Below are 21,594 nucleotides of genomic sequence, written 5' to 3' on the forward strand. Positions count from 1 at the left end.
GCTGTGGCAGCAAGGATACGGCAGGTGATGTAAAAAAACTCCTGGCTCACGGGGGGTTACTACTGCGAATTGGCAGCCTGTTGCTAGTACACGAGTTCAACTCGTCATGCACATCAGTAGTCAACTAACCTTGGACATTTCTGCATGGCCAGCAAAATATCCGTTCAATAATAAGAACTCGAACTCTCTCCACCACCATGTCGTGTAAACGGCAATACAAATTACTGTTTTGCACCGTATATTATTTATAAAGTGTATTTTAAAATAGTGAGTGAGACAGAGAGTAACATATTCGGTTGACCTGAAATACTGTAGAACCTATAGCCACACCCAGATTAATGTCAAAGCAAGCAGTCTAAGCAGCAGGTTTTTCAAGTGATTATCGATCACCAGACAAATTGCCGAAGCCTATGCCTAGCTGCCTACCACTACCAAAAATCCAAAAGCCTAGCTACAGAATAGAGACGAGAACGTTTGCCAAACAATCCTCCTGGCCATGGATCGATCGACCATTCACCAGCAACAGTTCCTCCAAAGAAAAGAAAAAACACGTAAGTACAGTACACCAATGGGCTCATCAGCAGCAGCAGCTGGAGACCTGACGAGGGGATCGCAATCGCAGCATCCGGATCGATCACGGGTCCAGTGCTCGCCGGTCCGCGCAGCGGCACCTCCAGTTGAGAGGCTTGTAGTCGGTGTAGCTCTCCTCGGCGCTGCCGAACAGCCCTCCGCGGCGCCGGGGCTCGCCCCCGCGGCTGTCGGCCCGCGGCGCCACCGGCACCTGCACCGCCTCGCACCGCCCGCACGGCGCGCACTTGCCGTCGCACCGCGGCGGCCTCGACCCGATCAGCGACTCCGCCGTCGCCGCCCCCTCGCCGTCGCCGATCTGCTGCACCCGGCATTTGCCCAACAGCACAAGCAATTGCAATTGGTTGGCGGGGTTGAGAGACAGAGACAGAGACAGAGACAGAGACAGAGACAGAGACAGAGAGAGAGAGAGATGGAGATGGACTCGAGATGACGGCACTGACCTTTGGTGGACGCGGATCCTTGAGCCGGTAATGCGGCGCTCTACTACCTGCAATAATCAAGAAGAAAGCGGCGCACTTGCGTAAACAACGTCTACGAATCGAAGGCATAGAGGTGAGGGGATAGGAGTGGGACTACTAGAGGTTTTTAGGCAGGCGAACGAAAGATGTTTTTTTTTACCGTCGGCAGAGCGCAGGCCGTGAGAGGAGGAGGAAGAAGAAGAGGGTAGCAGGAGAAGAAGAAGCAGCAGCAGCGGCAGGAGGAGGGTTGTGGTGGAGTGGTAGAGCTGGAGTTCCATGAGAGCTCGGCTCGGAGCTTCACTGAACGTCGCCTAGCTAGCTAGCCACTGTCTGAAATGAGGTCGGCAACAGTAGGTAGGGTGCCCGGTTTATATCGATCACAGAGGATGGACGGACAGCAGCGCCACCAACATGGTCACTGTTCACATGGGCAGGGGTTCCTTGTGCCTGTGGTTGTTCAGAATCAATACGAGTAGAGCACGTACTGTACGTACGTACTCCGCGACCACGAGAGAGAGAGTGTCGGTTCAGAGAAGAAAGCGAGGGAGAGAGATAGAGGGGGGGGCAGCCGGGCAGGAGGTGATGTACAGCAGTGTACAACCGTGGATCAGGTCATTGAATGCGCTGAGGCCATAAAGGCCCCCCCCGCCGGCCATTGCTTCGGCAGCAGCCAGCAGCGAGCTCAAAAGCTGAAGTTGAGAGAGAGAGAGTGAGAGAGAAGCCGGCCGGAGCGAAAGCTGAGGTGGTGGACTGGTGGTGCCGCAGACACGAGAGCTGGCATTGCGAAAACGACATGAGCCTTGCACGATCAGGGGAGGGGGGCAGTGGGCACGGATTGCTGTGGTCCTTCGACGGAGCAAGCGCCCGGCCGCCGCTCCATGAGAAAGGAAAAACAACTTTGCGATTCTCGGCACACGATGAGCTGAAGCACTGAAGCAGTGTGGTGGGTCTGAGGGAGGAAGCGAGGCAGGGGAAACCGGAGACGCAAGCGAGGGCGAGGCGGCTTTGCATCGCATCGCATCGCATTGCATGGAAGGAACGATCCTTGCTGCCAGTGCCAGCCAAACGAAGCGGGCCACGGGGGCGTGTCCTGTGCAGATTCTCTCCCCCACCCCTGCCGAAAGCGAGCGCAGAGAGAGGAGAGGTCCAAGGATTTCAATGGACAGCTGAATGGCGCTAGTAGTAGAGTAGGAGCAGAGTAGTAGTGTAGTGTAGTCCTTCACACCTGCCGGCTGCAAAAACATGTTTTTCACAAAGTTTTTTCTTTCTTTCGATACTTGTAAAAAGACATGTTTTTTCTTCTTCTTCGGTTTTACTACTACGCTTTTGGATCCTCCGTCCTAGTCCTAGCTAGCAATAATATCGTTGGGGGGGGGGGGGGGGGGGGGGGGGAAAGGAGGTTCTGGTCAAGCTGTGAAACCTGCTACATACACGGCACTAGAGCAGCAGCGTCATATGATATTTCACTCGACAGGAAGTCAATAGTCGTAATTCCCGCGATGCATGGGTTCTCTGCACGACAGACAGCCGATGGCATTCCAAAGCACTAGTCCTTTATTGAGGGCTCCTTTGAAATACCTGAATTTTATAGAAATGATATAAGAATTTTTAGAAATTAGTTTAAAAACATAGAAAAATGTAGGATTTAGATTTTTTTTATTTGTTCCAAAGAGGGCCTGAGTCGCAAAAAAACTAGAGTGTAGTATCCACCCAAAATATATTTGGTGCGAAAAGCTTGCCAAGCTAGTTCATGGACGACTTCATCGCATCTTGATCCATTCATTGGGTGTGTGTGTAGCACTCGTCCGAGATTGTCGCTGCCGCTGTCCAAACAAAACAATCTGATCGAAGAATAAACATGCTGCAGCCTAAATGTAATATGTTGCACAAGTAACAAGCCCTCCTATACTGCTTATGCTTAACCGCTTAGGCCATTTAGGTCCGGTTTAGAAGCTTAGTATTTTTACGACTTTAAAACAACACCAGGTATTTGGTCATATGGAAACCATTTAGGCCCTATTTGAAAGTGTAGTATTTTTTGTAGTTTTGAAAAAAATACTATGATATTTGATGATACTATAACTTTGGAACTCAAAATGTGTTTGGTTTGTACAGACAAAACACAGTTCTTAAATACCATGGTTTAACCTAAAACCGTGATATTTTTAGAGTTTTCGAAACTACACTCAAGACCTCAGTTTTCTTCTTTTCTCTCTACATATACTTTGTTTTTCCAATGGAACCAAACAGATCTCGGTTTTAAACAACACTGTGGTTTTACTGTGGTAAAGTAATATCGTAGTGTTTATGTCATGTACAATTGTAGACTATGGTATCTCAAAACTAAAATACTTCAAAACTGCATTTCCAAACACACCCTTAGGGTCAACGTAGTATTTTTGATGTTTTTGGGGAATACTGTGGTTTTTGAAGAATGAAGATACCACAATATTTTATACAATGAAGTGTTTGTTTGTGTTATAGAATACTTTGTTTTAAAAACTGTAGTATTATGAATACCATGATATTTTTAGAGTATTTGAAACTCCACTCCAAGTCAAAGTTCTGGCCACTTGACTATCTCCTTGTAGACTTATACTAGAATACTATGGTTTTAAACATTGTTTCCAAACACGTGTTATAATACTGTGGTTTTGGACGCGGTAAAAAATACCATAGTTTTGTCATGACATTTGATTACTGTAGTATTAAAAACCCATGGTTTTAAAAAAACTTTACTTCCAAACACGATCTTAGTTGCTACAGGCAAAACATAGTTTTAAATAACATGGCCTATTATAAAATTTTGGTATTTTTAGAGTTTTGAAAACTCCACTCAAGTTCTGAGGTTTCTTCTGTTCTCTCTACTAACACTTTGGTTTCCCAATGTAACCAAACATATCTCAGTTTTAAGCAATACTGTGATTAGACTGTGGTAAAGAAATACTCTAGCATATGTGTCGGGTATCCAGGAACAGGGTACCCTAAATAGGCCCATAAACCTCCTTTCCAATCCAAAGCCCCCGCTGAGCAAGTCTGCAAGGTGGAGCGATCGACCAAGTCCCCGACGAGCAAGTATGCAAGGCGGAGCGACGACCGAGTCCCCGCCGAGCAAGTCTGTGAGGCAAAGCGGCTGACCAAGTCCTCGCCGAGCAAGTCTACGAGGCGGGCGAAGACCCGAATCCAGTAGTACGAGCCCACACGAGCTACGACAAGATGCATAATCACCTAGCCACACCTAGACGTGTGCGCACCATACATGACAGACGCTAGGGAATCATATCAACATGATTGTACGCCCTCGCGAACGGTTCATGCGTGCCCCTGTTGCCTCGTAGGGTCGGTTAGTTATATGAGACCTCAGCACAGGAGTCTCAATAGTGGCTCGCATATCGAAAAATATGAGACAACACACAAGACCGAGCGTATATGTGACCACGTATGGCGGAAGGTGAGCAGGACATACAACGACAGGTGAAGCCATGCCACGTATGACCGTGCCCTAGGACAGACTCACGGGACCCGCCATGCACTACCACCAAGACATCAGCAACAGACTCGCTACATGGACCAACGCGATAGACAGTGCCATACCGAGGGTACGACCATGGCACAAAAGGAAAGAAGACCCACCACGTCGACCTGGGGAGACAACTCTCTCTCTCTCTATTTCCTTCTCATCAAAGGCAAGACTCCACTGTAAGGCTTCTCCCTTGATGTATAAAAGGGAGGACACACCTTTCTTCTGAACAGAGGTACTCTTATTGTAACACGCTCCCAAGCAATGCTACGATCAACACTACATTAGACTAGGGCACGATCCTGAACCAGTATAAACCCTCTATCTTCATCCACGTCTAAGTCCTAGTGATTCACCATCCGGAGTGAGTCCGTGCTAGCATCCCCACCGAACTCAAATCTTATTGTCCTTGGTTTCCAACACCAGGACAGTTGGCGTGCCAGGTAGGGGATCGTTAGCGTGCCAGTAGACATCTCCCACTCCGATGACCATGTATGGTTCTCTACTTCCTTATATGCATATAGGGCCGCCGTCATCGACATAGATATCAAAAGAGACTTGATCTCATCTAAAAGACCATAGTTTATTGAGATACATAGAAAATTAGTCCACATATACACCAGTGTGAGCAACTTGAGATATGATGGTAAAGTGCCTTGGTTTTGTTGTAACCCTCAACTAATGTTGATTGAAGGAGCTCATTGCATAAAAGGCATGACATGAGGTCATATGTTTAGATGGAGAAGATTAAGACACATGACTTGGTTATGATGGATCAGGTTGCAAAAGTGAAGGGCTAAGTCAGAAGCTTTGGAGTGACAGACACACATTGCGGTGAAGGTTGAGCAAGGACTTGGTGTCGATGGACCAAGACAACGATGAAGAGCAAACGAAATTATGATTGATAAAACCAATAAGACTATGTGATGATATGAAGTCGATTATATCATTCAAGAAAGATCAAGTCAAGTATTGATTTATGTTTATGATCATGTGGCTTGGAGAAGAATGAAGAAACCAATAAGACCATGATGCTTTTTCCTTGACTTGCTTTTGTTGCTCTGGTTTTTCTACTTCATTGATGTTATGCACAGCTTTTGACATTACCCGGGTTCCTTTGGCCCTTCTAGGGTCCTCGAGACTGCCATATACTGATATTGGGCCTTGAATACTTGGCATCTTGATACACAAATACGTTGGATGGACAATGGCTTCAAAGAAATGCAACATTATCATCGGCGGGTGGCGGCGCCCCGGCTAGATGGCAGACGACGACGCAGTGGTTGGCGTGCCGGCGACACCGTTCGTGCATGCTGGCTGCTATGGCTCTAGCGGGCGGCGGCTCTCTGACTGGATGGCAAGCGACGATGCGGCGGCTCTCTGACTGGATGGCAAGCGACGATGCGGCGGCTCTCCGACTGGATGGCAAGCGACGAGACGATGCAACGGTTGGCGTGCTGACGACGCTCTGTTCGTGCATGCTGGCGGCTAGGTTTAAGGGTGTGTTTGGTTTGGCTTTTGGCTTTGAAAGCCAAAAGCCAATCAAAGGGCTAGATACAAGAAACAACTTTTTCTAAAAGCCGATTTTCTCGTAGTGCAAATCTGAAAGCACCACTGGATCTGCTTTTAGTGGCTTTTCGGATGAAACTATGAAAACATATATCGAAGAATTTTTAACGACTTTTAGTGGTTTCCACCAAACGGTTTTTAGCTTTTTAACAGCTTACAGCCTACAACAGCTTTTTTCACAGCAACTTTTTTCACCGCCACAGTCCAACCAAACAGACCCTAAGTCTTCTTTACAGTTACAAGGTTGGATGGGTTATTCAGCTTATTTTTACCAGGCCTAAATAAGTCAGATGGCTTAACTCCCACGATTAATCGTGGCTAGTCAGCGACTAGTAGAGCGACTAATAGAGAAGGTCGAGTTGCTTAGGGCACCTACTTCTTGACTAGTCAAGATTAATCGCCTGACTTTAAAACATTGGTGGAGCCTAGCGAAATATACTTTGAACTGTTAGCTGGTAACTACTGTTATATTACCGGTTATTTATAGACATAGTTATGTATTTATGGCAACAGTAACAAGGGATTTGTGTTATAAGTTGGTATAAGACAAAGGGATCATCGTTCGGAGAAGCAAATACGCAGCAAATATCTTTGTATTTGGAGAACAAATTCTGGTCCAGTATATGGGTACAAAACAACTGAGATTCTGAATTCTGAAAAGGGAAGAAAAGAACCTAAACGGCCCAAAATTATCAAGAAGGGTAGAGATAAGATACCCCTTTACACTTTACAGTGGGTTCTACTCCTTCAGTATAACTCTAATCCTGTCTTCAAAACAAGAACATTTCCCACATGTTCCTCTTTGGCCGAGAATCGATCGACAAAGAGAACTTGGTACCAACTTAGTACACCCATCTTAATAAACAAAATGGTCGATCATGTGGTTGATCACGTCAGCTCCATCGGAGTTCAAGAAATAGGTCTTGACCTGAAATACAAGAGGAGGAAATGGAAAGAATGGATCAATGCTCAGACAGGACTAACTTACATTTTCTGCTTAACGTAACAGTTTTTCAAACTCATGAACTGATTGCCAGGGGGGGTTAATCACATACCTGAATAGTGCTATGAGCGAAAATCCTTTGTCTACTTTTTTTGAAGCTAACATCTACCCTTTCCCATGAAACTCTATTCAGACCTTTGAGCATCACCTCTGAAGTTAAAAGGTAATCCAATTAAGAGAAAAATAATTTCAGTAATCATAAAGAAAGAACAACTAATTTATTAGACACAAAAGAAGAACAAATTTATAGTTACGAATCAATGGCTTAACATACAAAAAGATGTATGAATATGGAATTTCTTCATTCCAGCAAAAATAAGAGAACTTTGCACCACACCTTCCATTTCACTAGTCGTTTTTGCCTCGTAAATCATCGCATCCAAAAAATCAACATCCTCAACTTTTGGCCCTTCCACATATACAATGTGTGGATATCTATTGTTGTTTATAAAACTTCGGGGCTGATGCACATGAATTTTCAGATTCAGGAGCCCAGCTTAAATACCAAAATGAGTTATAGTGAATATACTACCTCAGGAAGCTCGTGTTGACGACGAATTGATGATGTCCTCCAGCCAACGATAACTAGTTTATTAGTCAAGGCCATAGTAATGGTAGTTGATAGTTACTCAATAGATAAATCAAAAGGCTTATGTGATGTCAAAACTGGAAGCATTTATAAGGATAAGGATACAGTCATTACAAACATTGGAGTAAGCAACACGCCGCTTGAAAGAGCGGAGAGCTGACCTGCAGCATAAGCAAAGTGCATGTTGGAACATCAGCACCAACTTACACATCTGTGAAACAAGTAGAATTATTTTTTATTGCATACATGAAATGGAGACCACCATAATCAGTAACCATCTGTAGAAGAAGTGGTGGTTTCTCATCTTCCATATCTTTCAGGAAGAGATGTTTTCCACTTCTCCCAGCAATCCAAGACAAACGATACGCCATCTTTTCTAATTTGTTGGAACCACGAAGAAGTGGTATCTGCCAGTGCATAACAGAAACCGAATCAGTCAAATATGTGGATTCTTCATGGCTATGCAGCCATGAGACCTGTAGCATTATAAACTTATACTCTTTGATCCGTTACCATACGGGTTATCTTAGATTTTTTTCTGAAGTCACAGAGAATAAACGCCATTATCTTTACTAGCTCAGTGATATAAAAGGCCATGGTTGAACTATAGCATTTGGGATTGTAAATACGTGACATTTATGAAGAAGTAACACGGGGTACTAGTATTGATATGAGGAAACAAGTACATGCATTTAGTACACCAGAACAATCATGTCATGTGAGTCAAATAAAAGAAAACAAGGACACCTTATGTTGTAGCACCAATAGGAACAAATTTATTGAGGAAAATGAAGCATCTAACTGATTACCTTCTTTATAGAACTCAGTTTATAATTAGTACCCACTCCCCTGTATAAATATGATCAACAATACTATACAAAATCCTACAAATTCAACATGGATTATATCACAACTATACCACAATACGCAGGTTACAAAAGAAAATAATTCAACACCAACTTCCAAATTATAAGTGCTTGAAATTTTTTAACCTAACCTGTTTGTGTGATATTGTACCGAGGTGTGGTGTTGCAAAAGTGATGAAGTTAATAGGCTCCAAACCAACAATTTTCCCTTTGCTGTGCTGGTTACTAGAATAGTCAACAGCATGGTTCTCAAACTTTTCATGAGAATCTTTTTGTGTCTCGCTCTCATATAATAATGCAATAGCATATCTTGCAATTAGTCCACCCAATGAATGCGCAACAAAGGAAATCTTGCAAAGCTCCGGTCTACTGTCAACAATAGAAGCCACCTTCATACAGAAAAGCAACAGTTAATTCAAAGAAACATGTGCAAAAAGCAAAAAGTGCTGCTGCTGATATCCAATGCAGGGTTTAATAATGAAGGAAAAGGCAGAAAATGTCCATTAATGTAAATTATAAAATGTTCATTCTTGATTCTTCTCAACATAATACTCTTTCAATGTTAGTTCATTGGCACTTACCTCGTCTGCCAATCTTCTCCCCATCACATCAACTCCATCAAAGGTTCGAGCTGCTGAGTTGCACCCACTGCCTGTGCCACCCAATCAAAATTGCCACTATATTAGCCAAGCTAAGCAGAACAAAAAAAAACAGATAGAAGGGTGCTTGTTCGGACGTTAGATAAGTTTTTGGGATTAAAAGTAGAGTTTTTTCCATTGTTGTTTAACTCACAGTGAACAACCACGTCTTCAGGGTGTTTCTTGATGAAGTGCTTTGCCGCAAAACGCCAATTTTCTGCACTGCATAATTGAAGGGACGCATCTTGTAAAAGGTGGAAATGAGTGTCACCCATCAATGACATGTAAAAAATCGCCGAAGCTAACTTGTTCAGTTAGAACTATCATAAGTTGAAGTTAAGGTTTTAATCTATTAGAAGATGCATTCACCAATGCAAATTGCATGCATAACCCTTGTTATGGTCGCTAGATCGGTGAGAGATTGGAGAGGGAATTCGATGGTTGGAGCTGCTGGTGGAGGTGGTGTGGTACTGTTCACAGGGCGCCGGCCGGGGGCCTCTGCCCACGGCCAAGCAAAAGGAGGGTTTCTTCCTTCTAATTCTTGCCTACTTTATTTCTCATCCATTGATTACATAAATAGACCAGCTGGTTGTCCCTATCTAGCTAGAGATCCTTATCTCCTTGAAACTCTCCTAAAAACTCTCAACAAACTACTAACTGATAACCTTCCTAGATAATCTCAACCAATCTCCTAAATAAACTCAACTAATCTTCTAATCTTATCTCTAACTATCCTTATCTAATCTCCCTTGGAGGGCCCATGGCTGCTGCTACCGCAGCCCCTCCGTGGGCCTGCTTAGGCCCTGACACTACACCCCTCCTGGACAAGCAGCTCGTCCTCGAGCTGCAGCATGACGGATGTTCAAAGACGAGTCTACTTGACCCAAAACTAGACACCTAGAAGACAAGCCTTTTATATCTCGGCTTATCTTATTATTTCGAATCTAATTTTTTTGACCCCATAAGATAAGGAGGACACCCTCCGCGTATTGGACTTGCACGTGTGCAGCCACCTGGATCCCATGAATGTCATCTGGACGAACGTGGAGCACATAGACGGGCACCTGGAATAGGTCGCAACAATAACCAGCGGAGGCGCCCTCGTGGCGGCCGGTAGCCGAATGTGGTGGCGCTAAATAGTGTGCCCTTGTCTATGACGAGGGGAGTGCCTTCCCTACCGCCGTAGAGTTGAAGCTCGTCGCCCGCGGGACACGCACCATGCTCACTGAAAGGGAAATGTGCCCTTGGGCCATTTCTATGTATTTTGGTGATTGAGTGCCAACACATGTGCTTAATTGGGAATTTATGTACATGGATGAACAAGGTGAAAATCATGAAGTAAAGGTATGTTTCTAAGCCTTAGTACATTGGTTTTAAGTACTAATATATTTGTCTAAGTGTTAGAAACAGAAAGAAGAAGAATAGAGAAAAGGAGAAGGGACTTGGCTGTGTGCTGCCAAGACCCAGCTCGGTCTGGAGCACCGGACTGTCCGGTGTGCACCGGACAGTGTCCGGTGCGCCAGGCTGGCGCGACTCGAACTGGTCGCTCTCGGGAAATTGGCCGGCGGCGTACGGCTAAAATTCACCGGACTGTCCGGTGTGCACCGGACTGTCCGGTGAGCCAACGGTCGGCCAGGGCCAACGGTCGGCCGCGCAATCCGCGCGGGACACGTGGCCGAGCCAACGGTCGGAAGACGGCACCGGACTGTCCGGTGTGCACCGGACATGTCCGGTGCGCCAACAGCGCCAGATCTGCCAACGGTCTGCAACGGTCGTCTTCACCGTTTAAGGAAACAAATCGGGCACCGGACAGTGTCCGGTGTGCACCGGACTGTCCGGTGCCCCCGACGACAGAAGGCAAGGATGGCCTTCCGGATTTGCTCTCAACGGCTCCTAGCTGCCTTGGGGCTATAAAAGGAGCCCCTAGGCGCATGGAGGAGACACACAAGCAACCTTTGAGCATTCTTGATCATCCACACTAAGTCTCTGCGCATTCGTTTGTGTTTCTAAGTGATTCGAACTCTGTTCTAAGTGAGAACTCTGAGATAGTCTTGTGAGCTCGATTCTTGGCCGTGTGTGTGCGCTTTTGCTGTGGATTTGTGTGTGTTGCTTCCCTCCCTTACTCTGTGTTTCATTTGTGATCATATACTTGTAAGGGCAAGAGACTCCAATTTGTGGAGATTCCTTGCAAACGGGATAGTGAAAGGAAAACAAAACACCGTGGTATTCAAGTGGGTCTTTGGACCGCTTGAGAGGGGTTGATTGCAACCCTCGTCCGTTGGGACGCCACAACGTGGAGTAGGCAAGCGTTGGTCTTGGCCGAACCACGGGATAAAACCACTGTGTCACTCTGTGCTTGATTCTCTTGTGGTACTGTGTTTTGTTGAGACTTCACTCTAGCCACTTGGCCATACTTGTACTAACCCTTAACAAGTTTTTGTGGCTTAAGTTTAAGTTTTTACAGGATCACCTATTCACCCCCCCCTCTAGGTGCTCTCAATTGGTATCAGAGCCGTTCTCTTCACAAAGGGACTAACCGCCCGAAGAGATGGATCCTAAGGGGAAGGGTATAGTGATCAACGACAAAGAGAAGGAATCCTTCGTCAACGAGCCGAAGGACGATAAGCCTACCGACTCCGGCTCGGGCCAAAGACGGAAGGAAGGGAAGAAGAAGAAGACCAGGCGCATCAAGGAGATCGTCTACTACGACAGCGACGAGTCTACTTCTTCCCAAAAGGACGAGGACCACAACGACTACGAGAGAAGAAAACCGGTTAATTCAAACTTTTCTTTTGATTACTCTCGTATTCCGCAAAGTTCACATTCTCATTTGCTCTCCATTCCACTCGGCAAGCCCCCACACTTTGATGGAGAGGACTACGGATTTTGGAGCCACAAAATGCGTAGTCACCTATTCTCTCTCCATCCTAGTATATGGGAAATTGTAGAGAGTGGAATGCATTTTGATAGTTCGGATAGTCCCATGTTCATTAATGAACAAATTCATAAGAATGCACAAGCTACTACTGTTCTTCTAGCTTCCTTGTGCAGGAATGAATACCATAAGGTGAGCGGCTTGGATAACGCCAAGCAAATCTGGGACACCCTCAAGATTTCTCATGAGGGGAACGACGTCACCTTACTCACCAAGATGGAGTTGGTGGAGGGCGAGCTTGGACGGTTCGCAATGATAAGGGGCGAGGAGCCAACGCAAACATACAATCGGCTCAAGACCCTTATCAACAAGATAAGAAGCTACGGGAGCACGCGATGGACGGACCACGACGTCGTCCGCCTAATGCTAAGGTCATTTACCGTTCTTGATCCTCACTTGGTGAACAATATACGTGAAAATCCCAGGTACACCAAGATGTCGCCCGAAGAAGTTCTTGGGAAATTTGTTAGCGGGCGAATGATGATCAAGGAGGCGAGATATGTGGACGACGCCTTGAATGGTCCGATCAACGAGCCGCAACCTCTCGCTCTCAAGGCAACACGAAGCAAGGAGGCGCTACCTAGCAAGGTGGCACAAATTGAGGCGGCTGGACTCAACGATGAAGAAATGGCCCTCATTATCAAGAGATTCAAGACGGTGCTAAAGGGTCGCAATGGACAGCCGAGCAAGACTAAGACCAAGGGGAAGCGATCATGCTTCAAATGCGGTAAGCTTGGTCATTTTATTGCTAACTGTCCTGATAATGATAGTGACCAGGAAAAGGGGAACAAGAGGGAAAAGAAGAAGCATTACAAGAAGGCAAAGGGCGAGGCGCATCTAGGCAAGGAGTGGGACTCGGATTGCTCCTCGTCCGACTCCGACAATGAAGGACTCGCCGCCACCGCCTTCAACAAATCAACCCTCTTCCCCAACGAGCGTCACACATGCCTTATGGCAAGAGAGAAGAAGGTTTATGCATCCGGAGGTTCAAGCTGGATTATTGACAGCGGATGCACAAACCATATGACGGGGGAGAAGAAGATGTTCACCTCCTACGTCAAAAATAAGGATTCCCAAGATTCAATTATATTCGGTGATGGGAATCAAGGCAAGGTAAAAGGGCTAGGTAAAATTGCAATTTCTAATGAGCATTCTATATCAAACGTATTCTTAGTGGAGAGACTTGGATATAATTTGCTATCTGTCAGTCAATTATGTCAAATGGGATATAATTGTTTATTTACAAATGTAGATGTGTCTGTCTTTAGAAGATGTGATGGTTCACTAGCTTTTAAGGGTGTACTAGACGGCAAACTTTATTTAGTTGATTTTGCAAAAGAAGAGGCCGGTCTAGATGCATGCTTAATGGCTAAGACTTGCATGGGCTGGCTATGGCATCGCCGCTTAGCACATGTGGGGATGAAGAACCTCCACAAGCTTCTAAAGGGAGAACATGTGATAGGTCTAACGAATGTACATTTCGAAAAAGATAGACCTTGTGCAGCTTGTCAGGCAGGTAAACAGGTGGGAGGAGCGCATCACAGCAAGAATGTGATGACCACGTCAAGACCCCTGGAGCTGCTGCATATGGACCTCTTCGGACCTGTCGCCTATCTGAGCATAGGAGGAAGTAAGTATGGTTTAGTTATTGTTGATGACTTTTCCCGCTTCACTTGGGTGTTCTTTTTGCAGGAAAAATCCGAAACCCAAGGGACCCTCAAGCGCTTCCTCAGGAGGGCTCAAAATGAGTTTGAGCTCAAAGTGAAAAAGATAAGAAGCGACAACGGGTCCGAGTTCAAGAACCTTCAAGTGGAGGAGTTCCTTGAAGAGGAAGGGATCAAGCACGAGTTCTCCGCTCCCTACACACCACAGCAAAATGGTGTGGTAGAGAGGAAGAACAGGACGCTCATCGACATGGCGAGGACGATGCTAGGAGAGTTCAAGACCCCCGAGTGCTTTTGGACGGAAGCCGTGAACACGGCGTGCCACGCCATCAACAGGGTCTACCTTCATCGCCTCCTCAAGAAGACGTCGTATGAGCTACTAACCGGTAACAAACCCAATGTATCGTACTTTCGTGTATTTGGGAGTAAATGCTACATTCTAGTGAAGAAGGGTAGAAATTCTAAGTTTGCTCCCAAAGCTGTAGAAGGGTTTTTATTAGGGTATGACTCAAATACAAAGGCGTATAGAGTCTTCAACAAATCATCGGGTTTGGTTGAAGTCTCTAGCGACGTTGTATTTGATGAGACTAATGGCTCTCCAAGAGAGCAAGTTGTTGATCTTGATGATGTAGATGAAGAAGATGTTCCGACGGCCGCTATACGAACCATGGCGATTGGTGATGTGCGACCACAGGAACAAGAAGAGCAAGATCAACCTTCTTCCTCAACTATGGTGAAACCCCCAACTCAAGACGATGAACAGGTTCATCAACAGGAGGCGTGTGATCAAGGGGGAGCACAAGATGATCTTGTGGTGGAGGAAGAAGCGCAACCGGCACCTCCAACCCAAGTTCGAGCGATGATTCAAAGGGATCATCCCGTCGACCAAATTCTGGGTGACATTAGCAAGGGAGTAACTACTCGATCTCGATTAGTTAATTTTTGTGAGCATTACTCCTTTGTCTCTTCTATTGAGCCCTTCAGGGTAGAAGAGGCCTTGCTAGATCCGGACTGGGTGTTGGCCATGCAAGAGGAGTTAAACAATTTCAAGCGCAATGAAGTTTGGACACTGGTGCCTCGTCCGAAGCAAAATGTTGTGGGAACCAAGTGGGTGTTCCGCAACAAACAGGACGAGCACGGGGTGGTGACGAGAAACAAGGCTCGACTTGTGGCAAAAGGCTATGCCCAAGTCGCAGGTTTGGATTTCGAGGAGACTTTTGCTCCTGTGGCTAGGCTAGAATCAATTCGTATCTTGCTAGCATATGCCGCTCACCATTCTTTCAGGTTGTTTCAAATGGATGTGAAGAGCGCTTTCCTCAACGGGCCAATCAAGGAGGAGGTGTACGTGGAGCAACCCCCTGGCTTCGAGGATGAACGGTACCCCGACCATGTGTGTAAGCTCTCTAAGGCGCTCTATGGACTTAAGCAAGCCCCAAGAGCATGGTATGAATGCCTTAGAGATTTCTTAATTGCTAATGCTTTCAAGGTTGGGAAAGCCGATCCAACTCTTTTTACTAAGACTTGTAATGGTGATTTGTTTGTGTGCCAAATTTATGTCGATGACATAATATTTGGTTCTACTAACCAAAAGTCTTGTGAAGAGTTTAGCAGGGTGATGACGCAGAAATTCGAGATGTCGATGATGGGCGAGTTGAACTACTTCCTTGGGTTCCAAGTGAAGCAACTCAAGGACGGCACCTTCATCTCCCAAACGAAGTACACGCAAGATCTGCTAAAGCGGTTTGGGATGAAGGACGCCAAGCCCGCAAAGACTCCGATGGGGACCGACGGACACACCGACCTCAACAAAGGAGGTAAGTCCGTTGATCAAAAAGCATACCGGTCAATGATAGGTTCTTTGCTTTACTTATGTGCTAGTAGACCGGATATTATGCTTAGCGTATGCATGTGTGCTAGATTTCAATCCGATCCTAAGGAGTGTCACTTAGTGGCGGTGAAGCGAATTCTTAGATATTTGGTTGCTACGCCTTGCTTCGGGCTCTGGTATCCAAAGGGGTCTACCTTTGACTTAGTTGGATACTTTGACTCCGACTATGCTGGATGTAAGGTCGATAGGAAGAGTACATCGGGGACGTGCCAATTCTTAGGAAGGTCCCTGGTGTCATGGAACTCTAAGAAACAAACCTCCGTTGCCCTATCCACCGCTGAGGCCGAGTATGTTGCCGCAGGACAGTGTTGCGCGCAACTACTTTGGATGAGGCAAACCCTCAGGGACTTTGGCTACAATCTGAGCAAAGTCCCACTCCTATGTGACAATGAGAGTGCTATCCGCATGGCGGAGAATCCTGTTGAACACAGCCGCACAAAGCACATAGACATCCGGCATCACTTTTTGAGAGACCACCAGCAAAAGGGAGATATCGAAGTGTTTCATGTTAGCACCGAGAACCAGCTAGCCGATATCTTCACTAAGCCTCTAGATGAGAAGACCTTTTGCAGGTTGCGTAGTGAGCTAAATGTCTTAGATTCGCGGAACCTGGATTGAATTGTAGCATACATGTAGTTATGCTTTTGATCATGTTCCTTTTTGCATTTTGTTGCTTATTGTGGTGCTCAAGTTGTACAAACACTCCCTGGACCTCACAAGTCCGTTGCAAAGTGATGCACATGTTTAGGGGGAGATGTGTTACAACTTGACCCTTTGAGACTAACCATGTGTTTGAGTTTGATAATTTAGTCTCGAAGGAGGATTGAAAGGGAAAAGGTGGACTTGGACCATGAAAGACTTCCACTGCACTCCGATGAGAGGGTAACTAATTCCAAGTTTATCTCATGAAATCTTATTGCCATTTGCTCTTAATTGAAGACTTTGGTGAGGCAATGGGGTTAACAGGCCAAGATTGATCCCGTTTTGGTGCTTGATGCCAAAGGGGGAGAAAATAAAGGCCAAAATGATAAATGGATCAGCTACCACTTGAGAGATTTTGAAAATAGTAGAATAGAGTTTTTGTTTTGTCAAAAGCTTTTATTGTCTCTTATTGTCTCTCTTGTCAAAAGTTGGCTTCTTGTTGGGAGAAGTATTGATTATGGGAAATAGGGGGAGTTTTTGAAATCTTTGATCAATCTCTTTTGGAATGACTCTCTTTATACTTCAACATGTGTGTTTGACTTAGAGATAGAGATTTGAGTTTGATTTGCAAAAACAAACCAAGTGGTGGCAAAGGATGATCCATATATGCCAAAATTGAATAAAACCAATTTGAGTTTTTATTTAAAGAGATTTTGCACTTGTTCTAGTTGCTTTATGTTGTGTTGGCATAAATCACCAAAAAGGGGGAGATTGAAAGGGAAATGTGCCCTTGGGCCATTTCTATGTATTTTGGTGATTGAGTGCCAACACATGTGCTTAATTGGGAATTTATGTACATGGATGAACAAGGTGAAAATCATGAAGTAAAGGTATGTTTCTAAGCCTTAGTACATTGGTTTTAAGTACTAATATATTTGTCTAAGTGTTAGAAACAGAAAGAAGAAGAATAGAGAAAAGGAGAAGGGACTTGGCTGTGTGCTGCCAAGACCCAGCTCGGTCTGGAGCACCGGACTGTCCGGTGTGCACCGGACAGTGTCCGGTGCGCCAGGCTGGCGCGACTCGAACTGGTCGCTCTCGGGAAATTGGCCGGCGGCGTACGGCTAAAATTCACCGGACTGTCCGGTGTGCACCGGACTGTCCGGTGAGCCAACGGTCGGCCAGGGCCAACGGTCGGCCGCGCAATCCGCGCGGGACACGTGGCCGAGCCAACGGTCGGAAGACGACACCGGACTGTCCGGTGTGCACCGGACATGTCCGGTGCGCCAACAGCGCCAGATCTGCCAACGGTCTGCAACGGTCGTCTTCACCGTTTAAGGAAACAAATCGGGCACCGGACAGTGTCCGGTGTGCACCGGACTGTCCGGTGCCCCCGACGACAGAAGGCAAGGATGGCCTTCCGGATTTGCTCTCAACGGCTCCTAGCTGCCTTGGGGCTATAAAAGGAGCCCCTAGGCGCATGGAGGAGACACACAAGCAACCTTTGAGCATTCTTGATCATCCACACTAAGTCTCTGCGCATTCGTTTGTGTTTCTAAGTGATTCGAACTCTGTTCTAAGTGAGAACTCTGAGATAGTCTTGTGAGCTCGATTCTTGGCCGTGTGTGTGCGCTTTTGCTGTGGATTTGTGTGTGTTGCTTCCCTCCCTTACTCTGTGTTTCATTTGTGATCATATACTTGTAAGGGCAAGAGACTCCAATTTGTGGAGATTCCTTGCAAACGGGATAGTGAAAGGAAAACAAAACACCGTGGTATTCAAGTGGGTCTTTGGACCGCTTGAGAGGGGTTGATTGCAACCCTCGTCCGTTGGGACGCCACAACGTGGAGTAGGCAAGCGTTGGTCTTGGCCGAACCACGGGATAAAACCACTGTGTCACTCTGTGCTTGATTCTCTTGTGGTACTGTGTTTTGTTGAGACTTCACTCTAGCCACTTGGCCATACTTGTACTAACCCTTAACAAGTTTTTGTGGCTTAAGTTTAAGTTTTTACAGGATCACCTATTCACCCCCCCCCCTCTAGGTGCTCTCACTCACACTTGGAGATAGCGGCCCGGTGCTGCTGCTGATGGCCGTTCGACAGGGCAAGGTCGCGCTCCCGTGTGTCGAGGTCAACCGTCACTAAGGCTGCCTCGAGCATCTGTCGGCGCATCTCTCGCACTCTCTGTCGTGCAAGGAAGCCACGAGCAGCAGCTTGTATGCCCACAGTCGCTGACGACTGGAGCCGTGCGGACAACGCCAGCTGATGCTGCTCATGTTGCACTGCTGCCTTGATTTGCATGAGCCCTTGCTCAACCTTCTGAAGCGTGGCTTGCATCTTTGCGAGATCAACCCTTATGTTGGTCCACAAGCCCCCCATCGATGGAGCTGGTGATTGCTGAGTCGTGGCTGTCCCTAGTGGCGTCGCCCATGGAGACGGAGATGCCGTCAACGAAGATGATGTGACGAAATTTGGCATTGTCCCTGGAGATGGGCACGCCAGTGTCCAGGATGTGGTGACAAAATTGGTCGGCGATGCTGCCCATGGAGATGGGGACGTTGGTTGCCAGGATGGCGTGACGAAGGTAGCATGCGGCGCAGCCCATGGAGATGGGGACGTCGGTTGCCAGGACGGTGTGGCGAAGGTGACATGCGGCGCAGTCCATGGAGATGGGGACGTCGATTGCCAGGATGACGCCGCGAAATTGGCAGCAGAAGCCATGTGATCAGATCGAAACCCAAGCTCTCCGATACAAGATGTTATGGTCGCTAGATCAGTGAAGGATTGGAGAGGGGTATCGATGGGCAGGAACGTCGGTCGGGGGCCTCTGCCCACGGCCGAGCAAGAGGAGGGTTTGTCCCTTCTAATTCTTGCCTAGTTTATTTCTCATCCATTGATTACATAAATAGGCCAGCTGGTTGTCCCTATCTAGCTAGAGATCCTTATCTCCTTGAAACTCTCCTAAAAACTCTCAACAAACTACTAACTGATAACCTTTCTAGATAATCTCAACCAATCTCCTAAATAATCTCAACTAATCTTCTAATCTTATCTCTAACTATCCTTATCTAATCCCCCTTGGAGGGCCCATGGCTGCTGCTACCGCAGCCCCTCCGTGCTGACAACCCTACTGCTTGAGGGCATTGTGTATGAACGCAATGGACCTCACTAGCACTCTGGCAGGCTGTTTGGAACTTTGGATGCTCCGAGGGATGTGCCAACATTACACTCGTCAGATTGTAAAAGGATGGCATATAACAGTGTTTAATGTTTTTACTTGAATAAAAGAAGAAGAAAACAATATTGTACATGGATCACAATCTTAGAATGAGCGTTTTAGGCTACAGCTGCTGTGTTCATATTACTTAACAGTGATGCGTCGTGTCCTACTGGATTCAGGGCTACTGCCCACCAGTTAGTCCCACGATCATCGTGCCGTGCCTTTTTCCCAAACTGCAAGGCAACATGATTTGGTAGACTAAACTGTGGATGCAGATGTTCACTACTGATACAACTGAAGCTCTGAGTAGACCCAAAGCAGAGTTTCAGGAATGTGAGTGTAAACAGAGCCAATGATGCGCAGGAGACTCTACTGGCCGCTACTATTTCTGACAGTTCTGAAGACAGTCTTGTGAGGTTTAACTACAGTCACGAGGACCATCAGTCATCGGCATAGGAGGATAAAAAATGGTAAATTCAACTTCGCAAACTAGTCTGTAACCAGAACACTGTCGTAGTATCTACGTATAATTCTTGGTGACGGCTCAAAGTTACAGGAGCTAACCTGGCTTGGCGAATTGAGCTCCAGCTCGTTGATAAGCAGGGAAAGTAGGACAAATAAAACAGGATAAAGGCAGAAAGAACCCCAGAAGTAAATCACCTTCCGACGATCCCATTGACCGTGACGACCAGATGCGTGGGCTTGGGCTTGCTCTCCCCCTCGCCGGCACCGTGAGCCGACGGGCCCTCGTCGGCGGCGGACACCGTGAAGCACCCCGGCCGCGGGAGGCACGCCGCCCACAGCTGCCGCCGCCGCCGCTGCCGTCTGCTCTGCTTCTTCCCGTCCCCGCTCGCCATTTCCCCCTCCCTCTGGGACTGGGGCTCTGACTCGGCCGCGGGTGCTGGGGCCACGGATCTTTTTTCTTATGTAGGCGCGTGCACGCCGTGCAGGGAGTCTGGATTCTGGAAGCCGTCCACGGTCCAGACCAAGACTTGCAAGGGAGTCTTTTGGACTTGCGCTTGCGCAGCAGGTGCTTCTATTCAGCGCTCTGCGGTCCTGCAGCTGCAGTCGCGATCCGCGACTCCGCGAGAGCGAGCATGGCTGCCGAGGCGTGGCGCGGAGAATTGTACTCCCACTGCGGCTACCGGCTAGGCTAGGCTGCCCTGCCGTGGTGTGTGCCTCCAGAGGCCACTCGACCGCTCCGAAGCTTTCCCTTCCATGTGCCTGTGCTTTCCTTTTCCTCCATAGTTAGTGACGCGTCGATCACTCGACCGTATATGGTTTGTGTTTTTTCCCCTTATGATGTTACGTGTACTTACTAAAGTATGTATGCTAGGCGCCCTAGATCCATGTGAGTCAGAGTCATCCGCCTGCTGGCTTTCCATGCCTGCTGCATTTTCACGCACGGGCACGGCACATCCTAGCTGTGTGAGGCCACAAGACGCGATCCAAATGCATCGTCACCTATTCCAACTCCAAGGGCAGACCATGCGCCACGCCACGCAAGGTCGCTAAACCCTACACACTACGCAGTGACTCACCAGGCGTTCGTGTCGTCCTCTGAATTCAATGGCCAGTATCACCACCGTCAGAATCAAGGAGCATCTGTCCACCGGGGTTAGTAGTTGGTAGTGGTAAAAGCTACCTTGGTCACGACCGTCCCTACGGCTTACAGGCACCAGCCATTAGTCAGAGTCGCGACCGCCCCTAAGGCTTTCAGGCACCAGCGTTGGTCAGAACGGCGTTACAAATCCAAATCTGGAAGGGCATGTTCCAGAACGCTAAATGGTCTGACCGATTAGGCTATGGGGAGGACTGGGGAGGGAGCTAACCTCTCTCTGTCTCTTCTAGAGATGTGATTCTCTAGAAGCCGGCGGCAATTTTCAACCAGCTCCGCTAAACCCGGCGAACGCATCCACCACCTAGAGCGTAGAAAGAAACTGTCAGAGTAATGATGGACAACGTGTCCGAAGGTAACACCTGGCTGCTAGTCTCCTCTTTCTTTTTCCCTTCTCT

General features: G+C 47.0%; 2 protein-coding genes across 3 annotated transcripts; both read right to left on the reverse strand.

Annotated features, from left to right (window-relative positions):
• Positions 1 to 200: 200 nt before the first annotated feature.
• LOC100276967 (uncharacterized) lies at positions 201 to 2,087 on the reverse strand. 2 transcript variants are annotated; one of them, XM_020549422.3, is made up of 3 exons: positions 1,210 to 2,087; positions 1,032 to 1,078; positions 201 to 889 (listed from the first exon to the last, which is right to left on the reverse strand). In XM_020549422.3, the coding sequence occupies exons 1-3, from the start codon at positions 1,325 to 1,327 to the stop codon at positions 635 to 637; spliced, it is 420 nt and encodes a 139-aa protein (XP_020405011.1). In that variant the 5' UTR covers positions 1,328 to 2,087; the 3' UTR covers positions 201 to 634. The 2 variants fall into 2 exon arrangements, with proteins under 2 accessions (XP_020405011.1, NP_001144124.2); NM_001150652.2 differs by having other exon boundaries at positions 342 to 886; positions 1,210 to 1,547.
• Positions 2,088 to 6,701: 4,614 nt separating this feature from the next.
• LOC100502271 (uncharacterized) lies at positions 6,702 to 20,804 on the reverse strand. Its single transcript, NM_001363252.1, has 10 exons — positions 20,239 to 20,804; positions 9,389 to 9,456; positions 9,178 to 9,248; positions 8,728 to 8,985; positions 7,977 to 8,137; positions 7,836 to 7,891; positions 7,674 to 7,726; positions 7,479 to 7,602; positions 7,194 to 7,291; positions 6,702 to 7,066 (listed from the first exon to the last, which is right to left on the reverse strand). Exons 1-10 carry the CDS (start codon positions 20,433 to 20,435, stop codon positions 6,995 to 6,997), a joined length of 1,158 nt encoding a protein of 385 aa, NP_001350181.1. The 5' UTR covers positions 20,436 to 20,804; the 3' UTR covers positions 6,702 to 6,994.
• Positions 20,805 to 21,594: the final 790 nt, after the last annotated feature.

Source organism: Zea mays, chromosome 1 (assembly GCF_902167145.1).
Source record: "Zea mays cultivar B73 chromosome 1, Zm-B73-REFERENCE-NAM-5.0, whole genome shotgun sequence".
Taxonomy (NCBI): Eukaryota; Viridiplantae; Streptophyta; class Magnoliopsida; order Poales; family Poaceae; genus Zea; species Zea mays.